General features: G+C 42.7%; 1 protein-coding gene across 3 annotated transcripts in view; it reads left to right on the top strand.

The window, feature by feature from the left end:
* Positions 1–1,335: 1,335 nt before the first annotated feature.
* The window catches only part of ABTB3 (ankyrin repeat and BTB domain containing 3), a 192,223-nt gene continuing 169,589 nt past the window's right edge, over positions 1,336–23,969 (top strand). For all 3 annotated transcript variants that reach the window (XM_075856061.1, XM_075856060.1, XM_075856059.1), the window contains exon 1: positions 1,336–2,409. In XM_075856061.1, the coding sequence (XP_075712176.1) occupies positions 1,551–2,409 (859 nt within the window). In that variant the 5' untranslated portion in view covers positions 1,336–1,550. The remainder of the gene's footprint in view (positions 2,410–23,969) is intronic.

Below are 23,969 nucleotides of genomic sequence, written 5' to 3'. Positions count from 1 at the left end.
AGTCTGTTAAGTTCACAAATGATTGTCTGAACTGGAAACAATTGTAGTAAATGCTCCAGAAGTATTAGGTCTGTACAGCTTTCCAGCAGCTGGAGGTAAAAAGAATGTTCACATTCACTAACAGCAAACATAGATGTTGAAAATGGCAAAGAATTCAAACACATAGAGGGGAAATTATCAATTGATTTAATTCGCTATAATTTGCAACTTTTCTCTCCTCTTGTCACTTGTGTTGAAAAAAGTGGGTGGGTTTAACGGGAGGGTGTGGCCAATGGAGATCCGTCAAATTTCTAACGTTTAAAGCCAGAAAGTGGTGCCAAAATCGGCGCAAAAATAAATCTCCCCCAAAATATATTAGAAAGTTGTAAAAGGGTGGCATGCCATCAAAGTGCGCTTGGTGGGGGACCACAGGAAATCCACCGAACAATGGAAATTACTTTGAAATTTTTGCTTTTTTTGGGCTCAGAATTAATTGATCTGAACTGCAATACCAGACCCAGCGCATGGATGGGACCGGCACTTTGTCTACAAAGAATCTGAAGACGCTTTCGTTCTGGTGCTCGGTGGGTGGGGGGGGGGGGGGGTCACAACAGTCTGAGGAATATGCGGTCAATTTGAAGGTCATACAACCTACCAGAAAACACATTATTAATTCCTGTAGTGGGCGCCAATTTCACCCATTAAACAACAACCTCAATTTGCAGTGACATGTCAATCACACCGATCATAAGGGTCAATCATGGGGTCCGGTAGCTGCGACTTCAATCAATATTGAGGCACCGCTCTATTAATATTTCTATAACATTTCACCAGTATGCAGCTATGAGGTCATTGTGCATTTGAGCGCAATTGATGCCCAATATATCACCCAATTAAAAGCACTTGCAATGTTTTATAAGCAGAATATTTTGCAAATTTTGAATTGTACCTTTTTAACAACTCAATCCCTTTCCATGGGATGCTCCATGACACAACGGTGCAAGGCGATGGTTATTAACAAAACCCTTGAGCCCCAGTTTATTGCCGGCCCCTAATCCCAAGCCCCAGCAACAAGTAAGATTTCATGACAAATGTCTCCTGTAGAAATCGCAGCCGTGCGTTGTCGTGTAACAAGATGAGAATGAGAAGAATTCAATCTAATTCCTTCATCTATTGACAAGTCTCTCCCTTCTTACTAGGAGGCTGACATTCCAAGTCCTGCCACTCGCCTTACACTGCTGCTGCACATTCTACTGCCTCCCTATTGGTCAATTCCAACTCCCCGTTCGCATAGCCCCGCCCCCTCACTTCAGCCTTTCTCTCTCTGTCTACAGCTTGCTTCTTGCTATGATGCAGTGCAGGGCTCAGTGCTGGCTGCAAAGCTGCTGGGGGAAATAGCACCTTAACATTGGACTTTCTGGGCATTTTGCTGTTGAAGAAGGATTTTGTGTCTTTTGCTGTTCCTTTAAGAGGATCATCCCTGCAAGTCAGATCTGGAGACAAGTAACTGCAGCAGTTGCTCCAATTTTTTTCCTGCCTTTAGTTTTACTGGTGCAGTATGAAGTGCAGTTATGGCAAGAAGAGGTAAGACAGCTGTGAGGACACTGGAAGATTTAACCCTGGATTCTGGTTATGGTGGCGCTGCTGATTCCATCAGGTCTTCCAACTTGTCCCTGTGTTCTGATTCTCACCCGGTAGCTTATGCCCATGGAGGAAACGGCTGGCTTCTAACTGACTCCATGCACAGTAGACACAACAGCTTTGACACGGTCAACACTGTCCTGGCTGAAGACTCAGAGGTCCTGGACTGCTCAGGACAGTGCTCCAGGCTGCCTGACCTTGAGGAAGTCCCCTGGAGCCTTGAGGAGGTAGAAGCTCTTCTGAAGAAAGAGCAGATACTGACTGGTGCCAGCAGAGATGTCCTCTCCAAGCTGTCCACCCTGGTCAGCAGGTCTCTTGTTAGGATTGCCAAAGAGGCTCAAAGACTGAGCCTAAGATTTGCCAAATGCACCAAGTATGAGATCCAAAGTGCCATGGAGATAGTATTGGCATGGTCACTATCTTCCAGTTGCACGGCCTCAGCCCTTAGTGCCCTTTCCCTATACAACATGAGCACTGGCGACAGACTTAGTAGGGGCAAATCCGTTCGCTGCGGCCTGACTTTTTCAGTTGGGAAGTTCTATAGGTGGATGGTGGACAGCAGGGTGGCCCTGAGGATCCATGAACACTCCGCCATCTACCTGACTGCCTGCATGGAAACCCTTTTCAAGGAAATCTACAAGAGGGTCCTTGCCATGCCTCGCCCCGAGAAGGAAAATGAGGCACCAAACTTTACTGCGGAATCCCTGGAACAAGCAATTAACAATGATTCTGAGCTATGGGGTTTACTTCAACCTTTCCAGCACCTTATATGCGGTAAAAATGCTAGTGGTGAGTAGTAGCAACTATGTAACAGCACTAAAATAAGGGTACCCAGCTCTTTGATATTCCAAGAAGAACATTATAGCAATGCCTCGCTATAATGTTCTTCAATCCAAGCACAGCATTTCGAGGGTTACATTGCATTCGTTGATGGATGATCTTTTTGGTATCTGTTATTGGTAACGGTTTTTATTTGGTGGTTTATTGTGATCTATGCCATTGCTTTGTTATGCCACAACCTCATACAGGATGCCAATTGATGAAAAGATATAATACTACAGAATGAGTAATATCTCCTAGAGGTGAAAGAATGGCATAATAGGACTTTAGCTAAGGCATTCCCATGCCCTGGCACATTTTACGATAGACTATCCTCCTACACACCCACATCTGCATTGATAGCAGAGCACATCTGTGGTGCCAAATAGCTGACCTTGATGGCATCAATGTAAATATAAATGTAATACCGCCACTATGTCTCCCAGGTTAGATGTATACCCGGCTCAGTATATACATATTTATTGCAGGCACCAGTTATTAGTGCAGGCAGCATTTCCACCCAGTTACACCTGTATAGAGAATGAATTCCCCCCATGCCCACCAGGCATCCTGGCTTATTGTTTATTATGGGCAATAATAATGGCATTATCAATAGTCAATCAATTATTTTTTTTAGCTCTCCTCTGGTTGGAGACTGTTCCCACGTAATTGATGGTTGCTCTGGTTTTGGCTGGTGGTCGGTGTGTTTGCTGCAGCTCTGGGCTTTTCATTCATACTGAGATGTTAATGGTTTCAATGCCTGTTTACTCACATTGGCACAATGCATACATGCAGCATCAATGTTCGGTGGCATTCAGCTTAAGGAGCGTTGGCGCGCTCTGAACCCTCCACCAGCAGCTTGTATGCCGCACACATTCATAGGTGTGTGTATGTCTAGTACAGTGTGTCACGTATACAGGGTATCAATGGCATTCTTTATCCACATGTACTTTACAGCTCTGCATAGTGTGTTGCTGCTGCGGTGTGTAGCTGGTGTTTGTAATGTTGTTTCATGTAAAACGTGTAGGTAAATCAATAATGTATGCTGTGTACAAACACACACGGACAGGCTGTAAAGATATATATGAAAATAAACTTACAAACATACACAAATGCTATATGTATAAACACATGATATATACACAAGACACATACACACACAAACACACTGACATGCTATGTGCACACACATACTCTATGTACCTACACACACAAGCACATACATGCGTGCTATTTGCAGGTACAAACACTGACATACACTACACACATGTACATGTACAAACACACACTTTATGTGAAAACACACAGACATACACACATATATTATGTAGACACACAGAAACACACACACTACACAAACACTGAGACCAACACTGTACATGAACAAACATACACTATGTACATCACACACACACATACACTTTATGTTAAAACACAGACATATACACATACACTATGTAGACATACATACAAACACACACACACACACACACGCTATGTACAAACACACAGACATACACAATGTACACAAACAAACATACACTATGTACAAAACAGACACACACTCACTGTATGTACATCACACATACACACGCACACACACACTTTATGTAAAAACATAGACATACACACATACACACACACACTATGTACAAACACACAGATATACACTATGTACAAATGATATACACACTCGCTGTATGTACATCACACACACACACACACACACACACACACACACATGCACTCTATATACAAACACACATTCACTAAGTAAACACACAGACACACACTATATTTTTGCCACACACACATACACACAACCATACATACACACTCCATCTATGTACAAACATACAGACATACACTATGTGTACACACACACACACACACACACACACACACACACACACACACACACACACAATCCATGTACACAGATACACAGGGTAATGCACATTTTTATACAATAACAACCTCAATGTGCAGTATGTACACACAAAAAACACACAACCACACAATGCAAACATTAATCCAGTAACAATACACCAATTCATCAGTGCAAAAAGTGGTGCTTAAATATAATCACCAGGACAATGTCTTATGGATTTGCAGTTGTGTAAAGGCAACACACACATTCACTGCAGTATTTGTCCCCATCAGTCACACAGCCTTGTACTTTGACAACAGCAGACGGTCACGGTACATATAGTCACGGTGCTGTGTGTCTTGTGCTTTGCATTGATATATGATATGTGACATATGTTATTGATGTTCAGAACTGTTCTGCAGTGTTGGATGGACGCATTACTGGAGGACTGTGTGTAAAGCTTCTGCATGCCTGGTGTGCATTGGGTATCCTTTGCAGCCATATTTAATGACATCATCAGAGCGCCAATCTTGGGGACCACAGCTGCAGGGAGTAGGGGGGGTATTTGTGTACCTAGGGTCACGCATGTGAACAGACCAGGCCGGATGGCGTTATCGCATGTGACCATTATGGGATGGATATCATTCTATTGTTTCATAGTAACCTATACTACCCTTGTTTTATACCTTTGACTTGATCTGCACTGCAATGTGTTAAATATACAAAATACACAACATTGTGCAAACACAACAGACAGTGAATATTTAAGCTGCCCATACACATTAGATGAATGACAGCAAATCCTCCTAATTTTGGCGATGTCCTCCTACAATCAAATGTGTATGGGGCAACCAGACAATCCGCAGATGACAGACATTGAAAAAAAAACCAAGGATCCGGCATTGGATTTCAACGTGCCCCGATCCTTCTTTTCTCTGGGAAACAAGTTACTGTCAGAAGTGTTGGGCAATTACTTATCCCCTTCTTCCTATGGCTGATCCAAGCGTGCATATTTATGGGGCACAACTCTCTTATGTGTATGGCCAGCACCCTCGAGTGTAATGGTGCCAAATAGAAGCTAAGTAGACAAGTCACAGCTGTTATCTGTAAACCCAACAGCCATAGAGCCGGCCTCGGCAGCTGGTACTGGGCCTGTTGAGCTCTGGTTGACCCCATCCTGCTCTCTAATAGACAATGTCAGTAGACACTATAATATTAGTAAACATGGGAGATGGGAACCTGCCTCTGGGTCAAGCCACTCTTCCCTCTTACAAGGGTGGTGGAGTGAATAAGCACCGGGAAGGGGAAATTATTTTGATTTTTTTTTTTACCTTCTTCTCCATCTAGGACACGACTCCTGTTTTATTAGTATTCATGGTGCTATTTGCAGTTGTATGTGGAGTTCTCCTTAAAAGGGGTTTTCCAAAATATTGAATAAATTGTAGGAGGGATGCAAAAAAAAAATAGAGCCATTACTCACCTCACAGATCACCGTCGTTCCATTGCTGACACTGTTAATTGACATAGCTGCTGCGATGACGATCCCGTATACCCACGTGATCGCTGCAGCAAGCTCTGGCCTCAGCGATCCTGTGCCGTATATCCGTATATCCAGTGATTGGCTGCAGAGATCATGTGGGTATACAAACACATCATTTCTGCAGCTATGTCAATACACATCGGTGGGGAGGAACGGAAACGGCGGCGCTGGAACGATGGGGATCTGTGAGTTGAGCAATGGCCCCCTTTTTTTTTTTTTGCATCCCTCCTACTGTGGCCAATTTTTGAAATTCTTAAAACGCCTTCACTAAACTGGAACTCACACTCTTTCTCCCAGAGCAAAGATTCAGTTTTAGGGTTTGGGCTAGCGGTTTAGGGTTAGAGGTTGTAATACATACAAATCCCTGTGTGGTGATGTGCATGCAAGGTAATTCATGAGCCCAACTTTGCTAATGGGCGGCAGCTCCACTCTCCTCCACCATGCAAGTGAGTGTTTACCATAGTATGTATCCCTAGTGTTATTAAAACTTTATTACTAACCCTTGCTGCTAGTGACAATTGCGCCCCCTATGCCCCATTGATAGGTTACGTCACTTCAGCTGTGATTACCCTCTCACCCAGATATGCATGGCCTTGGCTTGATGGCTTTTTCTGCCATTTTGAGCTATGGAATTACTCAAGTCAGAGGCCAATGAAAGCCAGAGGGATCTGGCCATTTACTAAGTGATCGGACCCATTAGCAAGGGCATCTGTACCATAGAGGCAAACCCTGTTAAACCCTGGAGAAAGGGGAGCCAGACCCGGTTGATGGCATTCCATATTTTAATGGGTGTTGAGGACCGGTGCAGAGATACTCTTTCAACAGGACCTACAAACATGGGTGTAGGGAGTTAACCCAAGAATCATGGAAAGGAGATTGGGGCAATAAAGCACTCTTGTTCTATGTGGTTGGGGATGTGGTAGTGTAACCCGGACGGGCCCCCATTTTAATCTTTGCTATGTGCCCCCATGTACACCACTGGATCAGAGTATTTGTAGGGTTCCCAGCTCACAACTCTCAGTGGAATGTTCTCATATAATGACTTTATTGTTCTAATCTCATGGTGGTCATGGGCCGATTATCTGTAGATGTTCATAACAAAATAAGAGCATCATGGATCAAGGACGGACATAACATAGTAGGTTTCTGCATTGCTCTTATGGGAATAATGGAGTAGAGGATCTCAGGTTAGACAGTTGCCAGCCCTTTCTACTACAAGAGATGGAAAGGAGGTGGATAAACATGTGCCAGGTCCTCTGTCTTCGGATGGGGTAGTCGTAGTCAGCACTAGAAGGACACCTGATTTTTATTTTTTCCTATAGGTCCCTCAACCTTCTATGTAGGCTCTCTGCTAATGATGGAATTTCTGAATCTACTACATACAAATATCGTTTCATACATGTGGGTGGTATTTTAGTCATATGTAAACTATTGTTAGCCTGGACTGGCCTGACATTTGAGTAGTCATGAGGGACATTCAGCTCATGAATGGGGGTTTTATTAAAAAGTCAGCTGAAGGGTAAGAAAGCCCAGTAGGCAACGGAAAAAAAGTCAAGAAAACGATTTTAAGGAAAGTCCCAAAACATGAAGGATACAAGCCTAGTAAAAACTCAGTGTTCACTTGTCCCTGCTGAGCTGTGTTGAATGACACATGGGGCCTTCAATCTGAGGTTGAGTCATAACTCTGGTGTAGACTGAAGCAGGGTCAATGTTACGTGTGTGGATGTCCTCGTGTTACATCTGTTCACTTTATGACAATACTCACATGGACACACCTAATAAGATATGTAACAACTTCCTATTTCTGTTGTGAGGAAGTCATTCTGAAAGATTTCTAGTTCCGAGTCGGTAAAAAAAATCATGTGCTGAACCATCGGCGATCATGAATAAGCAGGGTCTGAGATCAGTGCGTATGGACGATCTGGTAGAGAAAAACTGAATTCCAGGCTAATTATCTGATCAGAGTAACGTGCTTCAGACCCCGGCTACAGGCATGCAAGGAACCATGTGGCCCCTGGCACGAGACCCTGGAAATCTAAACATTTTAGCTCACCTTTAATCCCCCAATGCCCCAGGGCTTGCAAAGTGAGTGCACTAAATGACTGCCGAGAAAACAGTCCCTTTCCTATACAGCAAGTTGGAAACACCATTCACTGTGATTGTAGATATTTTCGGGCTGTCTCTTGTGTGGAATGGCCTAAAAAAATATCTGTGCAATCCCATTTATCTATCTATCTATCGAATCTATCGAATCTATCTATCGAATCTATCTATCTATCTATCTATCTATCTATCTATCTATCTATCTATCTATCTATCTATCTATCTATCTATCTATCTATCTATCTATCTATCTATCTATCCCATATCTATCTATCTATCCCATATCTATCTATCTATCCCATATCTATCTATCTATCTATCTATCTATCTATCTATCTATCTATCTATCTATCTATCTATCTATCTATCTATCTATCTATCTATCTATCTATCTATCTATCTATCTATCTATCTATCTATCTATCTATCTATCTATCTATCTATCTATCTATCCACCCATCTCATAGCTAATCTAATCTATCTATCTATCTATCTATCTATCTATCTATCTATCTATCTATCTATCTATCTATCTATCTATCTATCTATCTATCTATCTATCTATCTATCTATCTATCTATCTATCTATCTATCTATCTATCTAATCATCACACACACGCTATATACTGTATGTATGAGTGTGTGTGTGTGTGTGTGTGTGTGTGTGTGTGTGTGTGTGTGTGTGTGTGTATGTATGTGAAAATTTCTCTTCTCTGAGTTTATTTGATCTTGTTTCCTCCCACGCTCCAAAAACATACTTCAGCTAATTGTCTTCCACATGTGTGTGTGTCTGAGATCGGGACATTATGACGTGCGCTCCGCTGGGATCATCTATGTGTGTACAGTCTGTCAAGACTGCTGCAAAACACGTACACACTATAAACTATAGGAAATAATAGGTATAATAATGTTTGCATTATTGTAATAAGCAGATTCCGGTCGGTATAGAAGTACATAACGGCTAATTATGCTAAACGAAAAAGTTTTAATTACAATAATAATAAACAATGAATTTTGGTAACTTTAAAAAAAAAAAATTAATAAAAAAATGTAATACCTCAATAGCTCCAGCATCCTGCAGGTAGTGTCTTGCAGGAATACCATTGCCTATTTATTAGCGCCAACATACAAGGGGTGGGATATTGAGTTTTTGCCCAAAAATTCATTGGAATGTTAGACTAAAACAAGATACTAAGCAGGTCGGTAAGGTCAGACCCAGGCATATGTTAGTCATTCCTAAAATGTTCCAGATCTAATATATTGCTCAATGCTTATGATTTCCCGATTCAACCTCAAACATTTTTGGCATGACAACTACTTCCCAAAACTTTTAAGTGTCTGATAATTTTTGAAAAAAAGAAATAAAATATATATATTAGATAATGCATTTCATCCCGTGCTCACAGGTTATAATGGATTTTGTCCACAAGTAACGGAATTACTGCAGAAAATTTTATACACATTGCAATTGTACTTACTAACCTGGCGCCGTTTCCAAGAGACTGCACAAACTTTTTCTCCGTTACCCCCTTCTTTCAATCTCATCCCCACGACAAGGATTCATCCTTTCAGGGATCGCAGCAGGAGGCTGCCGGCATACACTGTCACCACTCAGATTCCCGATTACTGGTTCTTCTGGTGGTGTGCCCATTACCAGAGAATAGGTTTATTGCTGAGTCTTTTTGCACAAGGCGAATTTCCTAAAGGTACAAACTGTACTTAAGACGATATCGCCTCTGAGGAGCGCCACCGTCTACCATATTTTCTTGACTTTTTTGTAATATACTAGTAGTAATAGTGACTTACCATATAAACAGCCTACCTAGTGTATATCTACAGTTAGGTCCAGAATTATTTGGACAGTGACACAATCTCCATGATTTGGGCTCTGCTGCCACCACATTGGATGTGAAATGAAATAACTGAGATGTAATTGAAGTGGAGACTTTCAGGTTTAATTCAAGGGGTTGAACAAAAATATCCTGTGAAACGTTTAGGAATTGCCACCATTTTTCTACACAGCCTCCTCATTTCAGGGGCTCAAAAGTAATTAGACAAATTAACATTACCATAAAGAAAATGTTTTTTTTGTAATACTTTGTAGAGAATCCTTTGCAGGCAATGACTGCATGAAGTCTGGAACCCGTGGACATCACCAGACACTGGTTTCCTCCTTTGTGATGCTTTGCCCGGCCTTTACTGCAACGTCTTCAGTTGTTGTTTGTTTGTGGGTTTTTCTGCCTTAAGTTTTGTCTTAAAGGGAACCTGTCACCAGCATTTTAGCTATAAAGCCAGCAATACCTGGTGAAAGTGGGTGAAAAATCATTGTCATCTAAGCTATAAATATGTTCTAAGTAAGCTCTGTAGCTTTAGTATTCCGTTTTTCAGTGGTCCCACGCCGTATGCAAATGAGCAGAAAAGAGTCAAATCTTCATCTGAAAAGAGTCAGATTTTCATTCCTCCAGCATCTCAGAGTGGACTCCACCTCCTTCTATTTGATTGACAGCTCCTTAGCCAGTCAGGGCCGGACAGGTGCAGGTGGTGGGCGGGGTTAAGAAGCTGAGTCCCAGAGGGAAAAATAATTACCATAAAAGGCGGGAAAAGTTTAAACAACTACATTTACTGACAGAGGAGGACTTCAGGAAAGAAGAGAACAGGAACGAACTCTGGACAGCTGCGGCCATTGAGGGGTCAGGCGAGTTTGACAGGTAAGATGTTGATGACAGGATCCCTTTAAGCAAGTGAAATGCAGCTCGATCGGGTTGAGATCTGGTGACTCGGCCATTGCAGAATATTCCACTTCTTTGCCTTATAAACTCCTGGGTTGCTTTCGCAGGATGTTTTGGGTCATTGTTCATCTCTCCTGTGAAGCGACGTCCAATCACCTTGCTGCATGTGGTTGAATCTGAGCAGAAAGTAAATCCCTGAACACTTCAGAATTCATCCCGCTGCTTCTGCCTTCAGTCACATCATCAATAAACACTAGTGACCCAGTGCCCATGCCACACACTGCCCCCACCATGCCATCACACTGCCTCCACCATGCCATCACACTGCCCCCACCATGCCATCCCACAGCCTCCACCATGCCATCACACTGCCCCCACCATGCCATCACACAGCCTCCACCATGCCATCATACTGCCCCAACCATGCCATCACACTACCTCCACCATGCCATCACACTGCTCCCACCATGCCATCACACTGCCTCCACCATGCCATCACACTGCCTCCACCATGCCATCACATTACCTCCACCATGCCATCACACTGCCTCCACCATGCCATCACACTGCCTCCACCATGCCATCACATTACCTCCACCATGCCATCACACTGCCTCCACCATGCCATCACACTGCCTCCACCATGCCATCACATTACCTCCACCATGCCATCACACTGCCTCCACCATGCCATCACACTGCCTCCACCATGCCATCACATTACCTCCACCATGCCATCACACTGCCTCCACCATGCCATCACACTGCCCCCCACCATGCCATCATACTGCCCCCACCATGTTTTACAGAGGATGTTTTGTGCTTTGGATCATGGGCCGTTCCAAGCTTTCTCCATACTTTCTTCCTCCCATCATTCTGGTACCGGTTGATCTTAGTTTCATGCTGTTCCAGAACTGGGCGGCTTCTTTACATGTTGTTTGGCAAAGTCTAATCTGGCCTTTCTATTTTTGAGGCTGATTAATGGATTGCACCTTGTGGTGAACCCTCTGTATTTGCTCTCATGAAGTCTTCTCTTTATGGTAGACTTAGATACTGATCCACCTACTTCCAGGAGAGTGTACATCACTTGGGTAGATGTTGTGAAGGGGTTTTTCTTCACCATGGAAAGGATTCTGCGATCATCCACCACTGTTGTCTTCCATCGACGTCCAGGCCTTTTGGAGTTCACGAGATCACCAGTGCAGTCTTTTTTTTTCAAGAATGTACCAAACTGTTGATTTGGCCACTCCTAACATTTGTGCTCTCTCTGACGGATTTCTTCATGTTTTTCAGCCTAACGATGGTCTGTTTCACTTGCATTGAGAGCTCCTTTCACCTCATGTTGTGGATTCACAGCAACAGCTTCCAAATGCAAATGCCACACCTGGAATCAACTCCAGATCTTTTACCTGCTTGATTGATAATGGATTAACGAGGGAATAGCCCATGCAGCCCATTAAATAGCTTTTGAGACAATTGTCCAATTACCTTTGGTCCCTTGAAAAAGAGGCAGCTACATATTAAAGAGCTGTAATTCCTAAACCCTTCCTCAAATTAGGAATGTGAATATCCTCAAATTAAAGCTGCGAGTCTGCACTTTAAGCCCATATTGATTATATAACGGTATATTCAATATGTTTTGGTAAACAGCTAAAATGCCAAAACTTGTGTCACTGTCCAAATAATTCTGGACCTAACTGTATATATGATGGCATCATGTAGTATGTCCTCTATATACCCTATAATAATAAAGGCAGCTGCTATTTATAGAGTGCTGGATATTTTATATAAACCTCTGTTCAGTATATTTAATATAGTAAATGACATATGATGTTTTCCTTACCTCTGCTTGCTTGCTACTAAAAACAGCCTACCTGGGAATGGCTATATATGATGACATCATGTTGTATGTCATCTATATACCGTATGATAATAAGGGTAGCTGCTATTTTTACAGTGCTGTATATTGTACACTAACTACTGTTCAGTATATTTGAAGTGATAAATGACACACAATGTTTTCCTTATCTCTGCTTGCTTGCTACTAATTGAACAGGCCCCTTTAATTTCTTATATTTTCGTTATGGGGAATAATTCTCTTTCCTCAGGCAGGCAACCGTTTGACTTCTGAGATCTCCCCTGACAAAGATTTTCCTTTCTCACATTTTAATTCTGCCCCTATGGGTTTGTAATAGCTCGAGTTCTGGCAAAATTTCAGCAGAATATTGTTCCCAGGCCGTGCTCTTTACATTGTTTCAGCTAAGAAACCGCTCAAGTGATAACATTTCCCAGCGGAAGTGGCTTGATTTTTTTTATATCATTTTTACATTGCTTTATCTTACTTCATCATCCCTGATGGGATTCATTTTTACCAGTTTCAGAATGGTTTTGATTCTCAGATTAAATATTGGGTGTAGAACCGCAGCAAAACATTGAAGATAAAAAGATTAGCGCCCCCTAGAGTTTACATCTTTTACTGCAAGTTTCCACTAACCGCTAAGCTTCGTCTTTGGAGATGCTTTTCAGAATAAGTTAGAGAACTGCTTAAAAGGCAATAACCAGCACTGAGAAAAATGAGAACTGGAATCTGCTAGGTTGATAAATCCAGAGGAGAGGAAAAAAATTATTACTACAGGTAACTTATCACTGGATCTTTTTCAGAACTGTAGTCAGCATGCTCCATTCATGTTCCATAAAAACATATTCAAAGAGGACCTGTTACCTCTCCTGACATGTCTATCGAACATACTTGTATTCCGCATGAAATAACAATTCTGGAACATATTTTCTTAGAATTCTGTATTGTGCCGTTCCTCTGTTATTCCTCCTAGAAATTTATGAATAAATTGACAGCTCGGTGTTACCATTTCCCTTGTCAAAGAGGCGTGTCCCTACACAGTCTCACTTTGTTAACTGATTGGACATTGTTAGTCTGTGTAGGGACACACCTCCAACTGTTAACACCCAATTGTTAATTTATCTATAAATTTCTAGGAGTAATAACAGAGGAACGGCATAACATAGAATTCTAAAAACGGATTCTCCAGAAATCTTATCCCATGGGGAATACAAGTATTTATTAGAACAGAAATGTCAGTAGAAGGGACATGTCCTCTCTAATAGCTTAGACCAATGAAAACCTGAAAATTCTCCCACTCTCCCCAAATTATATAGACAGGGTTTCAGGAAACTGAGATCTATGGTGCTGTTTGCATGGTCCTTACACCGATTGAGCTACTTTAGCTGCAGTTATTTCATATATGATGTGCAAGTGATCTGGCACCGCAGCGCTCATAATGCTCGCAAGCTAACTAACATTGAACTATTAATAAATAATGGGAGTTATCATCCCACAAGATCACAACTACTGTTTATGGCCTCAAAATTTGCTATACGTTAGCTAGGTGAAGACATTATATTGTATATACTCTATGTGATACAATTAGGCCACGTTCAGACTTGGCAGATGTGCTGTGGATTTGCTGTACAATAAATTTTTTTTTTTTTTGCAGTTACCACCAGAGGGCGCATAGGAGCTTACTGCATACCCCATTATTATTGAGTGCAATATATAAACTGTATGCCCTAAACGCCCTCTAGTGGTGGCTGCAGGCAGACAGAATGTTATTATTTAAAGGGGTTGTCTGAGATTTCTAAAAATTACAGGAACTGCAGTGAATGTTCTAAAAAAAAAAACTTTTAAATCCCGTTGCCACCCCAGTGCCGATTCCCTGGTGGTCCCCGCCAGTCCTGCAGCAATGATGTCATGTACATAATTCACGTGGCTGCTGCAGCCAATCATGGGTCTCATCGGTCACATGTCATACATGAAGGCATCACCGTTGAGGCAGACGGTCTTTGCGCCCTCATGTGATTCTGCACCCCACAGCCTCACTTCCCTTCCCACTCTCCTTCCTAGCTAAGCCCACATTGCGTGATTTCCACCTAATTTCTGCTTGACAGTACACTAATGGGAGATGTAGCATGACAACGGGACAGAACTCTGTTTCATACAAGTATTTCTGTGTTGCGTGCTGCTACCGCGCTCATTTCGATTTTAATAAGCCGTCTCCGTATCCTCGCTCGCTGTCAACTTACACTCGACCATGAAAAGTGTTCGGTAGCCATGGTACTGCCGAGCTCAGGTTAAAGCATTGCAAACAATTAGATGGTTTTACAGACCGTTATCTATTCTCCCTAAAATACACACATTATAAAGCATTAGGGACACTCAGCAGCGAGCAAGTAAATTAAAGTGTATTTAATGTCTTACACAGTACTGGAATTACCCCCTTGTGTATTATTTTAGCAAAAAATAACGGGGATACGGGGAATGTTTCATATGCCGAGGCCTCGTTAATTGTTAATAAAAAATTTCCTACTGATGGTAATTATGGGAAAAGTAAAGGGAGGATTTTTGATGAGGAGGGTTGATCTGCAATAAAGGGGTTTTTCACAAAGATAACCCCATCCATATGTCGTATTAGGGTATATGGACATCATAGGGCAGGATCACCCACTCTCACCCCCTATATGAGCCAGAGACGAGAGTCGCTAACAAGCCCAGTTGCCTACACAGTCAGGGGGCAGGGGGCATTTTGTTTTTGCCAGGGCTGCTACTTTAAGGTATAGGTTGAAGGTGAAGGGACTTACTTTCTAAAAGTTTTTTCTACTTTATCGTACATGACGTTTAATAATTTTTCTATATGAGAAAATTTTTATTTTTCACACCTATTAAGATCTATGCTTGCTGTTAGTGAATGGAAACATTTTTGTTTCGATTCAGAAGAACGAAAAACATCTAGTCCTTCTAACACAGCTGTGGTTTGTGAAAGTATAAGGGTATGTTCACACGCTCAAGTAAAAACGGCTGTAAAATATAAAACGGCTTTCAAGGGAAAACAGCCTCTGATTTTCAGCTATTTTTAAAGCATCAAGCGTTTTTTTTATGTGTTTTTTGGAGCAGTTTTTGGAGCTATTTTTCTATTGAAACAATGAAAAACGGCCGTGTAAAAAAGCGCCCCGTCTGAACGAAACTCAGTTTTTCAATGGGCAGATGTTTGTAGGTCGCTCAGCTTCCGTTTTATCAACGTATATCGTATCTTAAACCTATTCTACCTTAGAAGTGTTGATTTTAGAGAAGACTATGATGCCTCATGGAGGAACCCTACAGCAGTACGTGGTGTGCCTACGGTTTTCCATAAGGGCTCAGGAGAGTGTACGGTAGAGCATTACTTAGACTGTCACATTGTAACACACTGCACCTGTGTGAAAGTAGGACTAGATCTGGACAGGTCTAAAAAAAATTCATTCAATTCATGACAAGAAGCAGAGATCTGGTAGAAAATCATAATACAAAGTATTATAGAAAGTTGCATAACTTTTCATCATCAAGTGATTTACATAAAATCCTACATCTGTAAAATGTATTCCCCAAGAAAACTCTTCCTGTGCAGGTTCTCAGAAACAATGGACCAGGGAATTTTTATATTTTCTTGTAGAAGAATTTCTGCACCCCCCTCCCCTTTTATACAAGAGCTATAAATGATCCAGCCATTGCCTGTCATCACTTTTTTGATGCACAGAGCAGCAGACCTCAGTGCGCTGGTCTTAAGATCTATTGGTGGTAGTAAAACGCTTACTTAGATTTCAGCATTGTTAAAACTGCAGCGAACAAAAAAGGTTCTGTGTTCTGTCACGAGGCTGGCGCCGCGCCAGGGATATCAGCGTGGCACCAAATGTGCACTAAAATTTCTGTTTTAGATTAAGAACATTCGGACTAGGTGTTCAGTATAATTACAACTCTTATTCCCCTTCCTGCATGGACGGATACTGCATATTCTGCTATGTTTGTCGTCTGTGTGTAACTTGACCCATGTAGGATGGTTTTCAGTATAATATGTTGGCGTTCACCATCTGGTGCGGAGAGGAAAACAAGGGCAGGGTGACATACTCAGAAAGAAATGATCCCAAATGTTCTTCTCTCTCAGTGCTGTATACCGCTGTAGTAGGCGTGCTATATACAGCGGGCTGTACATTGCGAGCTGTCAGATAAGCTATGTGTGCTGTATGTCCGTCTGTTAAGCAAGTGGGCAATTTACCCTCTATAGGGGTTTTCCAGGAATATAAAGTGATGGCCTATTCTTAGGATCGGCCATAAATGTGTGATCGGCGGGAGTCCAATCAACGGAATAAAGGGATCGTGCTGGAGAGACCTAAACCAGTCACTTCCTGAGACATGTGGCCGTGCCTAGTACTGCAACTCATCTTGGCTCCGCCCCAATAACATAAATGGGGCTGAGCTGCAGTACCAGGCCTGTCCACAAGTACAGAAAAGGTGCAGTGCCTGGTATAACATCTCAAAGGATCCGGCATGTTGAAATCCAACATGGCTACCTCCTATGCATATTACATTGTCACCCAATCTGAACTAAATAGCTTCACACGTGGCGTCATTTTCACAGTAACAAAATCCTTTGCGGAAATTTACACCATGTATTCCAATGGATGTAAAAAAAAAATCAGCAACACATAAATGCCTTCAATTTCCACACAAAATACTTTCCGCAGTGTTTTCTATGCGCATTGCAGATTTATTTCGAGAGTGAACAACGTCCATGTGCTGCGCATGGAAATCACGCTCAGCACACGGACCCATTGATTTAATTGGGGCCGTTCACACATGCAGGAGTTTTCACGCAGCAAGAGTCCGCTGACTGAAACTCACTGCATGTCCTATATTGGTGCGTTTTCACGCACCTACGCTCCCATTGAAGTCAATGGGTGCGTGAAAACCACGCACCGCACACGGACGCACATCCGTGTGCGGTGCGTGAATTGCACATGTAGCCTAAGGTTCCCAAAACACAGCGCATTGTCCATGATGGTCATAACCTTTTCAATTTCTTGCTGCTGATAGTAGTCATTGCATCGGGTTACATGTAACCATTTCAATTTTAATCAGGTGTTCATTATATTGTTATGTAAATTAAAGGGGAACTCTCCCTCAAATGTCTCTAAATCAAACATTTAAAGGGATTGTGCCATCAGGCTGACCACTACCAAAATGCCCTGTTTGGCGAGGGCTACACTGAGACTTTTTGTAGTGCCAATGATTGATTTTAACTATTGAGCAACAGCTGCAGTCCACAAGAGTACATCAAGTTGCATGCGTCTTGTGGACGGCAGCTGTCATTCCATAGTTAAAATCAATCATTGGCACTACAATAAGTCTCAGTGTAGCCCTGGCCTTAGTTCATGTGGACATCATAGAGCGAGGCCCACCGCCCAAGAAGAACCCCCTCCAAAGCGGAGAGCTGCTAAGAAGCAGCCGGCTTTCATATTAAAGGGCCTGTCTGTGATGAGACAAAAATCCTAAATACCCCTCCCAATATATGATTGCAGAAGGGACATAATTTATTACCAAAGTCATCCAAAGTACTTTTTTAGGATGCGGGGAATGCACGTATACTTGCATTCAAAACCTCAAGAATAATTCTTAGTTTGGTGCCCAGGGTTTTCATAAAAATTACAGTACGCTATATGTAGGGGAGGGGTCCATACGGATTGATCTATGAACATATCCTAACCAGAGGTGTAACTTGGAACTCCTGGACTAAATCTGTACCACTGCCCCCACCTACCATGTGGAATACTGTCGTTTTGTGTGGCAGAGGCTTTGGGCCCCGTGTGACACCAGGAACAGGGGGCAACTGCTACCTCTGCACCCCCTATAGTTACAACCCTGATTCTAAGGGTATGTTCACATGCTGGATTTTCAGGCGTATTTCAGGGCATAAACGCCCCAAAATACGCCTGCAACAAATGGTAGCTGAACGCCTACAAACATCTGCCCATTAAATGCAATGGGAAAAACTGCGTTTCGTTCAGACAGGGTGTTATTTTACACCGCTGTTTTAAAAAACGGCACATGAAAAAAACGCCCCGTAAAAAGAAGGAGCATGTCACTTCTTGAGCCGTCTTTGGAGCTGTTTTTCATTGTCAATGGAAAAACAGCTCCAAAAACTTCTAGAAAAAAAACGCCTCAAAAAACGTTTTCAGCTTAAAAACCGGCTGAAAATCAGAGGCAGTTTTCTCTGAAAACAGCTCCGTAATTTTGAGCCGTTTTTGACTCTGCGTGTGAACATACCCTAAGAATAACGCAGCTGGAAGGGCGGCATGTACACACTGATATCATCTGAATCACGTCCATCATATATTTAGACTTCAGACGGCAGGGGCAGTGAATTGTACAGCAGCCTGTATTCTGTGCATGAAGATAACAATATATTAGAGAATGGCCTATTATGCACTTACCTCATTTATATATCAAGTGGAGCTGAACTTTAAAGGGGTTGTCCACCTTCTAAAAACTGATGACCTATCCACCAGATAGGTCATCAGTATATCATCGGTGCGGGTTCGACACCCGGACCCCACACCGATAAGCCTCTCCGGTGGCCCGTGGGCACCGGATGTTGTTGCACATAATGCTATGTACAGAGCCCGGAAGCAGTTGGCTCCGTACATAGCATAGCGGCCGTGCTGCAGAACTGCAGGTCCGCTCCTATTCACTTGAATTGGAACAGAGCCCGGCCGCTAATCCGTTGTCGGAGCCAACTGCTTCCAGCATGGACGTCCAGTGCACGGAGGCACCGGACCAGATGATCAGTGCGGGGCCCGGGTGTCGGACCCCCACAGATCATGTACTGATGACCTATCCGGTGGATAGGTCATCAGTTGTCAGAAGCTGGAAAACCCCTTTAAGCTTTGGGCATAGCAGAACTGTATATAAAATCAGTATCAGTCAATAGATAAATATATAGGGACATAATAAGTAATACCACCGATCCTTTAAGAACAGCTGCCTGTGTTCTGAGGGCCATTAATAAACTATATAAGGGGGGTCGGCCTTTAATTCATAAGATCAGTAAGAGTTGAAATGCTCTCCTGACAAATGTTGTGTGTCGGCTATATTGGAAGATTTCCGAGATGAAACTCCGGCTCTTACAATTCATCAAACAAATTCTCATCTTAACAGAAGTAATTAGCGCTCATCTATTCTCACGGCAAATATGTCTCAAGTACAAAGTAATGGTTGGTGCTTTGAGCCGCAGCACGTGATGCAATTCTGCGCTACTTTTACCAGCTTAATTCTCCCGTCATTACATCTGGTGGATCAGTCAAGGCATCTGTCCGCTTTAAGAGTAGGGGTGTAAAAAATTTAAATATAATGAAAAACCTGTAGGTCTACCCTGAACTCACACATACTGTATATTTGAGAGAATTGCTTAAAGAACAATCGCTTAATATGATGATATTATAGGATTTGCTTTCTTTAGAGGTGGGAGGGTTCTTTTTGTCCCTTTCAAGGTGACCGGGATCCTAAAGGGTCACTGTCATTTCGCCCAACTTGAATGCGTTGTCCAGGATTAGAAAAACATGGCTGCTGTGGTCTGAAAACAGCGCCACACCTATCCATAGGTTGTGTGTAGTCCCATTCACTTCACTAAAACTGAACGTCAATACCAGACACAACCTATGGATAGGTGTGGCGCTGTTTCCAAAAGAAAGCAGCCATGTTTTTCCTATTCTGGACAACGCCTTTAAGTTGATCATTTGAGTCTTGACTCTAATGATCAAAGGGGCAGCGTCTTCTGTCGGTTTTTCTTGAATTGGGCTAAAGACAGTATACGGACAGTATTCAGCTCTACTCAGAGAGACTACTGGTTATGCCGCGCAGTGGTACAGCCCCTTAGTTCATGAGGGATACATTGCCCGGACCCCACCAATCACAATTTCTAAAATGTCCCTATGACATTCAAGGGAAAGTGGAGCAGTTGCCTATAGCAGCCAGTCAGGTTGCTGCTTTCATTCTCCAAAGGGTCTCTGAAAAATGAGAGCTGAAATCTGATTGGTTGCCATGGGCAACTGCTCCACTTTTCCCTCTTTTGATAAATCTGCCCACTGTCTTTGATTTTCCCACAAGATTTAATGGTATATCGATACGTACAAGGTCGCAGTTCCCTCAGCTTTATTCTGACACATCAATCCCGACCAGACCTATGCGAATGGGACTGCACAGCCGCAAGTACGGACGAGCCACTGTGCCTGCGTCAACAGCGAGGGAGATTTGACGCTCACTGCAGCCCCTTTATTTTGGGGATCTGCAAAAGTCCTGAAGTTCTGACCCCCGCCTATCCCAGAAAAGTCCTTTAAAAAGTTGGATTTTTTTCCAATATATATGGCAAAAAAAACTTAATAAATAATAATAATAATAATAAAGTAATAAAAAAATAAAATAGTAGAAATAAGCGGCATCATTGCTATCAGATGTCCTGCATGTCAAACGCTCTTTATTCTATAGTAAGTCACGTGCAAGCAGCCAAAGAAACCTTCATTGTACCATTAAGAATAGTCCCTTTATTCATACAAGAATTTCGCCTTTCTAGTTGCTTTACTGTAAACATGGAGTATATAGGACTATTCTGTGGATGGTAGAAGGACGCCTGAATGCCGGCAATGCCCCTCCGGTGGGGAGTGGGGCCTTGTAGGGGATAATGAATCCTGCCTGTAAGTACTGTGGCTAGTCAGTAGTTCCCTTCATTTATAATTCATAATTATTAGCCCCTAATGTATATTTTATACGTTGTTATGAGATCGAGTGTCACCCATAAACCATTCACCCACTAGTCAAGTCATAATGGAGATGTTCTTAAAGGGCACCCACCACAATATATACAATTCTGGTGGCAATCTATATGCTAGTTATGCAGAGAAACGTGTATATTGCTACATAGCTAAGAAGATTTTCCATAAAAGTTAGATGACAACCCCTGTGGAAGATGTGATGGCGGATATTTTGGTCGTCATCCAGCTTTCCCAGAAATAGCGTAACAGAATTTAGAACAACATGGACGCGGACAGTTTGAGAACTTATGTTTTTTTTTGTAAACGGCATGGCACCGACATGATAGAAATATATGGGGACGAGCGAGTAACGAGCGCTTGTCCCTATACATAGCTCCTGGTGAAAGGAGAAAATAAGCGCCGCTCAACAAACCGTCTCGTTGCTCGGCGCTCGTTTACACGGCCGACGTCGGGCCGTGTGAGAGGACCCTTACAGATTTTGCATTGAGCTTCAAGTAACCCCTCTGGATAATAATGTGTTGATAAGACGCTGTATTATCACATGCAAATATTCTTTTTTTTCCTTGCTTTTATTTCCATTATTTGACAATTTCTTTTCTGTTTTTTTGCATCTCGCATAATGACATTGAAATTTTGGACAACTGTCCGGGTAAAATGTGTATGCAGTGCCCTGCTGGCCCCATGAGTCACATTCTGTAGTCAGCCATTCCAATATTAGCAATTCTGATTAGATGCCGGGGACATAATGATTAAGGATTTATGCATTCATTGCTCACTGTCGCCGACCTGGGACAAATCGCTTGACATCAGTGCGCCTTACTTTCTAAATGACATGGGAGATGATTTAATATGACCAGACTAATACCATATACCGTATAGATAGTGTACAAAGAAATGGCAGAATGTGGGCTTGAAAAGGTGGCTTGCCAGTAGAAAAAAAACATTTGCGTTTACTCCAGAAACAGCGCCCCTCTTGTCTGTGGGCTGTTTCTGGTACTGTAGGTCTGCTCTTTTCACTCGAATGGGGCTGAGTTGCAATACCAGACACAACCCAGGGACAAGAGAAGCGCTGTTTCTGGGAGAAAGTAGACCTAATATTCTTAGTCTCACAACCCATTAAAAGCAGAAAAACAGACAACCGCTAAGTCAAATAGATTCAGAATTTTGCTGATTTCCAGTTACCAGAGAGCAATGCATTGTGGGAGTTCATATGACAGTTAAATAGTTAAGGTTTTTCTAGACAGCCCGATACTGGCCTTGAAAACGTGTGCCGATCAACGATACAGCACTTCAGTCACAAGGAGCAGTCGTGAATAATGTATTGGGATGAGCGATCATTACCATACCTCCCAACATTCAAGTATCATAAAGAGGGACGTCCGATAATACCCGCATACAGTTTAATACCCACACAGATGCCCCCACACAGTATAAAGCCCCCATAGCTGCCCCATACAGTATAATGCCCCATAGCTTCCACCATACAGCTTATTGCCCCCATATAGCATAATTCCGCCATAGCTGCCCCCATACAGTATAATGCCCCCAAAGCTGCCCCTAGTGCCAGTGCCCACATATAAAGTGGCAGTGCCCATGTAGATAGTGCCCCAATATAGTGCCACAGTGTCCATGTTGATAGTGCCAAACACCCTTTGAAGATAGCGCCGCCCTCCCTGTAGATAGCACCATTGGGACTCCCTCTAGGAGCGGAATCCCCAGCCCTAGCAAAGGCTGGGGATTCCGCTCCTAGAGTGAAGCCCTGATGTCACTGTCCTTATATGGACAGTGACGACAGTGGCTACTCCTTGACTGGAATCCCCGTTGCCGACTCTGCCCGGGTATTCCACTGCAGTAGGAGCCCCTGAGCCCCTGACATCAATGTCCATATATCCAGATCATCAGCAACGGGGATTCCGCTCAATCAGTAGCCACTGATGTCACTGTCCATATATGGACAGTGACATCGAGGGTTTTCTGTGCACAGCACTTAAAATAGCGCTGCTCCCGGGGAGTCCTCGAGTAAGAGGGGAGGAGCTCCCTCTGCTCTTCCAATCTGAACTAATTCTGAAGCAGGGAGCGGATGGTTCGCTGATTCAGTATTAGCTTCAACTGTATCTGTGTCCTGAGGAAGCAGATACAGTTGAAAAAGGGACATACAGTTGAAAAAGGGACATACCCCTGGTCGCATCCGGGACTGTCCCGCTGAATCCGGGACGGTTGGGAGGTATGATCTTTACTACAATCGTTCGTCCCCATGCATTTGCATCATGTCGGGAGCTCATCTTCCTGTTTACACAGGAAAATATGCTGCCGACAAGCCACCGTTTTTTGGGTCGCATAAGATGCGATCAGATCAGGCGATCGTTCACCCGATCATTGCCCCATGTAAAAGGGTCTTTAGATCTTACCTTTTAGGTCACATGACTGAGAGCAGGGTGAAGTTGAACCGCTGTCTGCTACATGGACAACCAGCAGAATTTTGAAAGCAGCTATTTATGTAAATGGAGAAAAAGACATGAAATAACTCAATGTTGGTACAAAAAAGTTAAAACAAATTATTTGCAAAGTTACTCAACTGTTTATGTCGATTCAAACTGTGAAATGTTGTTAAAAGTGAATTTGCACTCAAAACAGATTG

Source organism: Rhinoderma darwinii, chromosome 3, assembly GCF_050947455.1.
Source record: "Rhinoderma darwinii isolate aRhiDar2 chromosome 3, aRhiDar2.hap1, whole genome shotgun sequence".
Taxonomy (NCBI): Eukaryota; Metazoa; Chordata; class Amphibia; order Anura; family Rhinodermatidae; genus Rhinoderma; species Rhinoderma darwinii.
The sequence above is the reverse complement of the archived record's forward strand: the minus strand, read 5'-3'. Positions and strand labels throughout refer to the sequence as shown.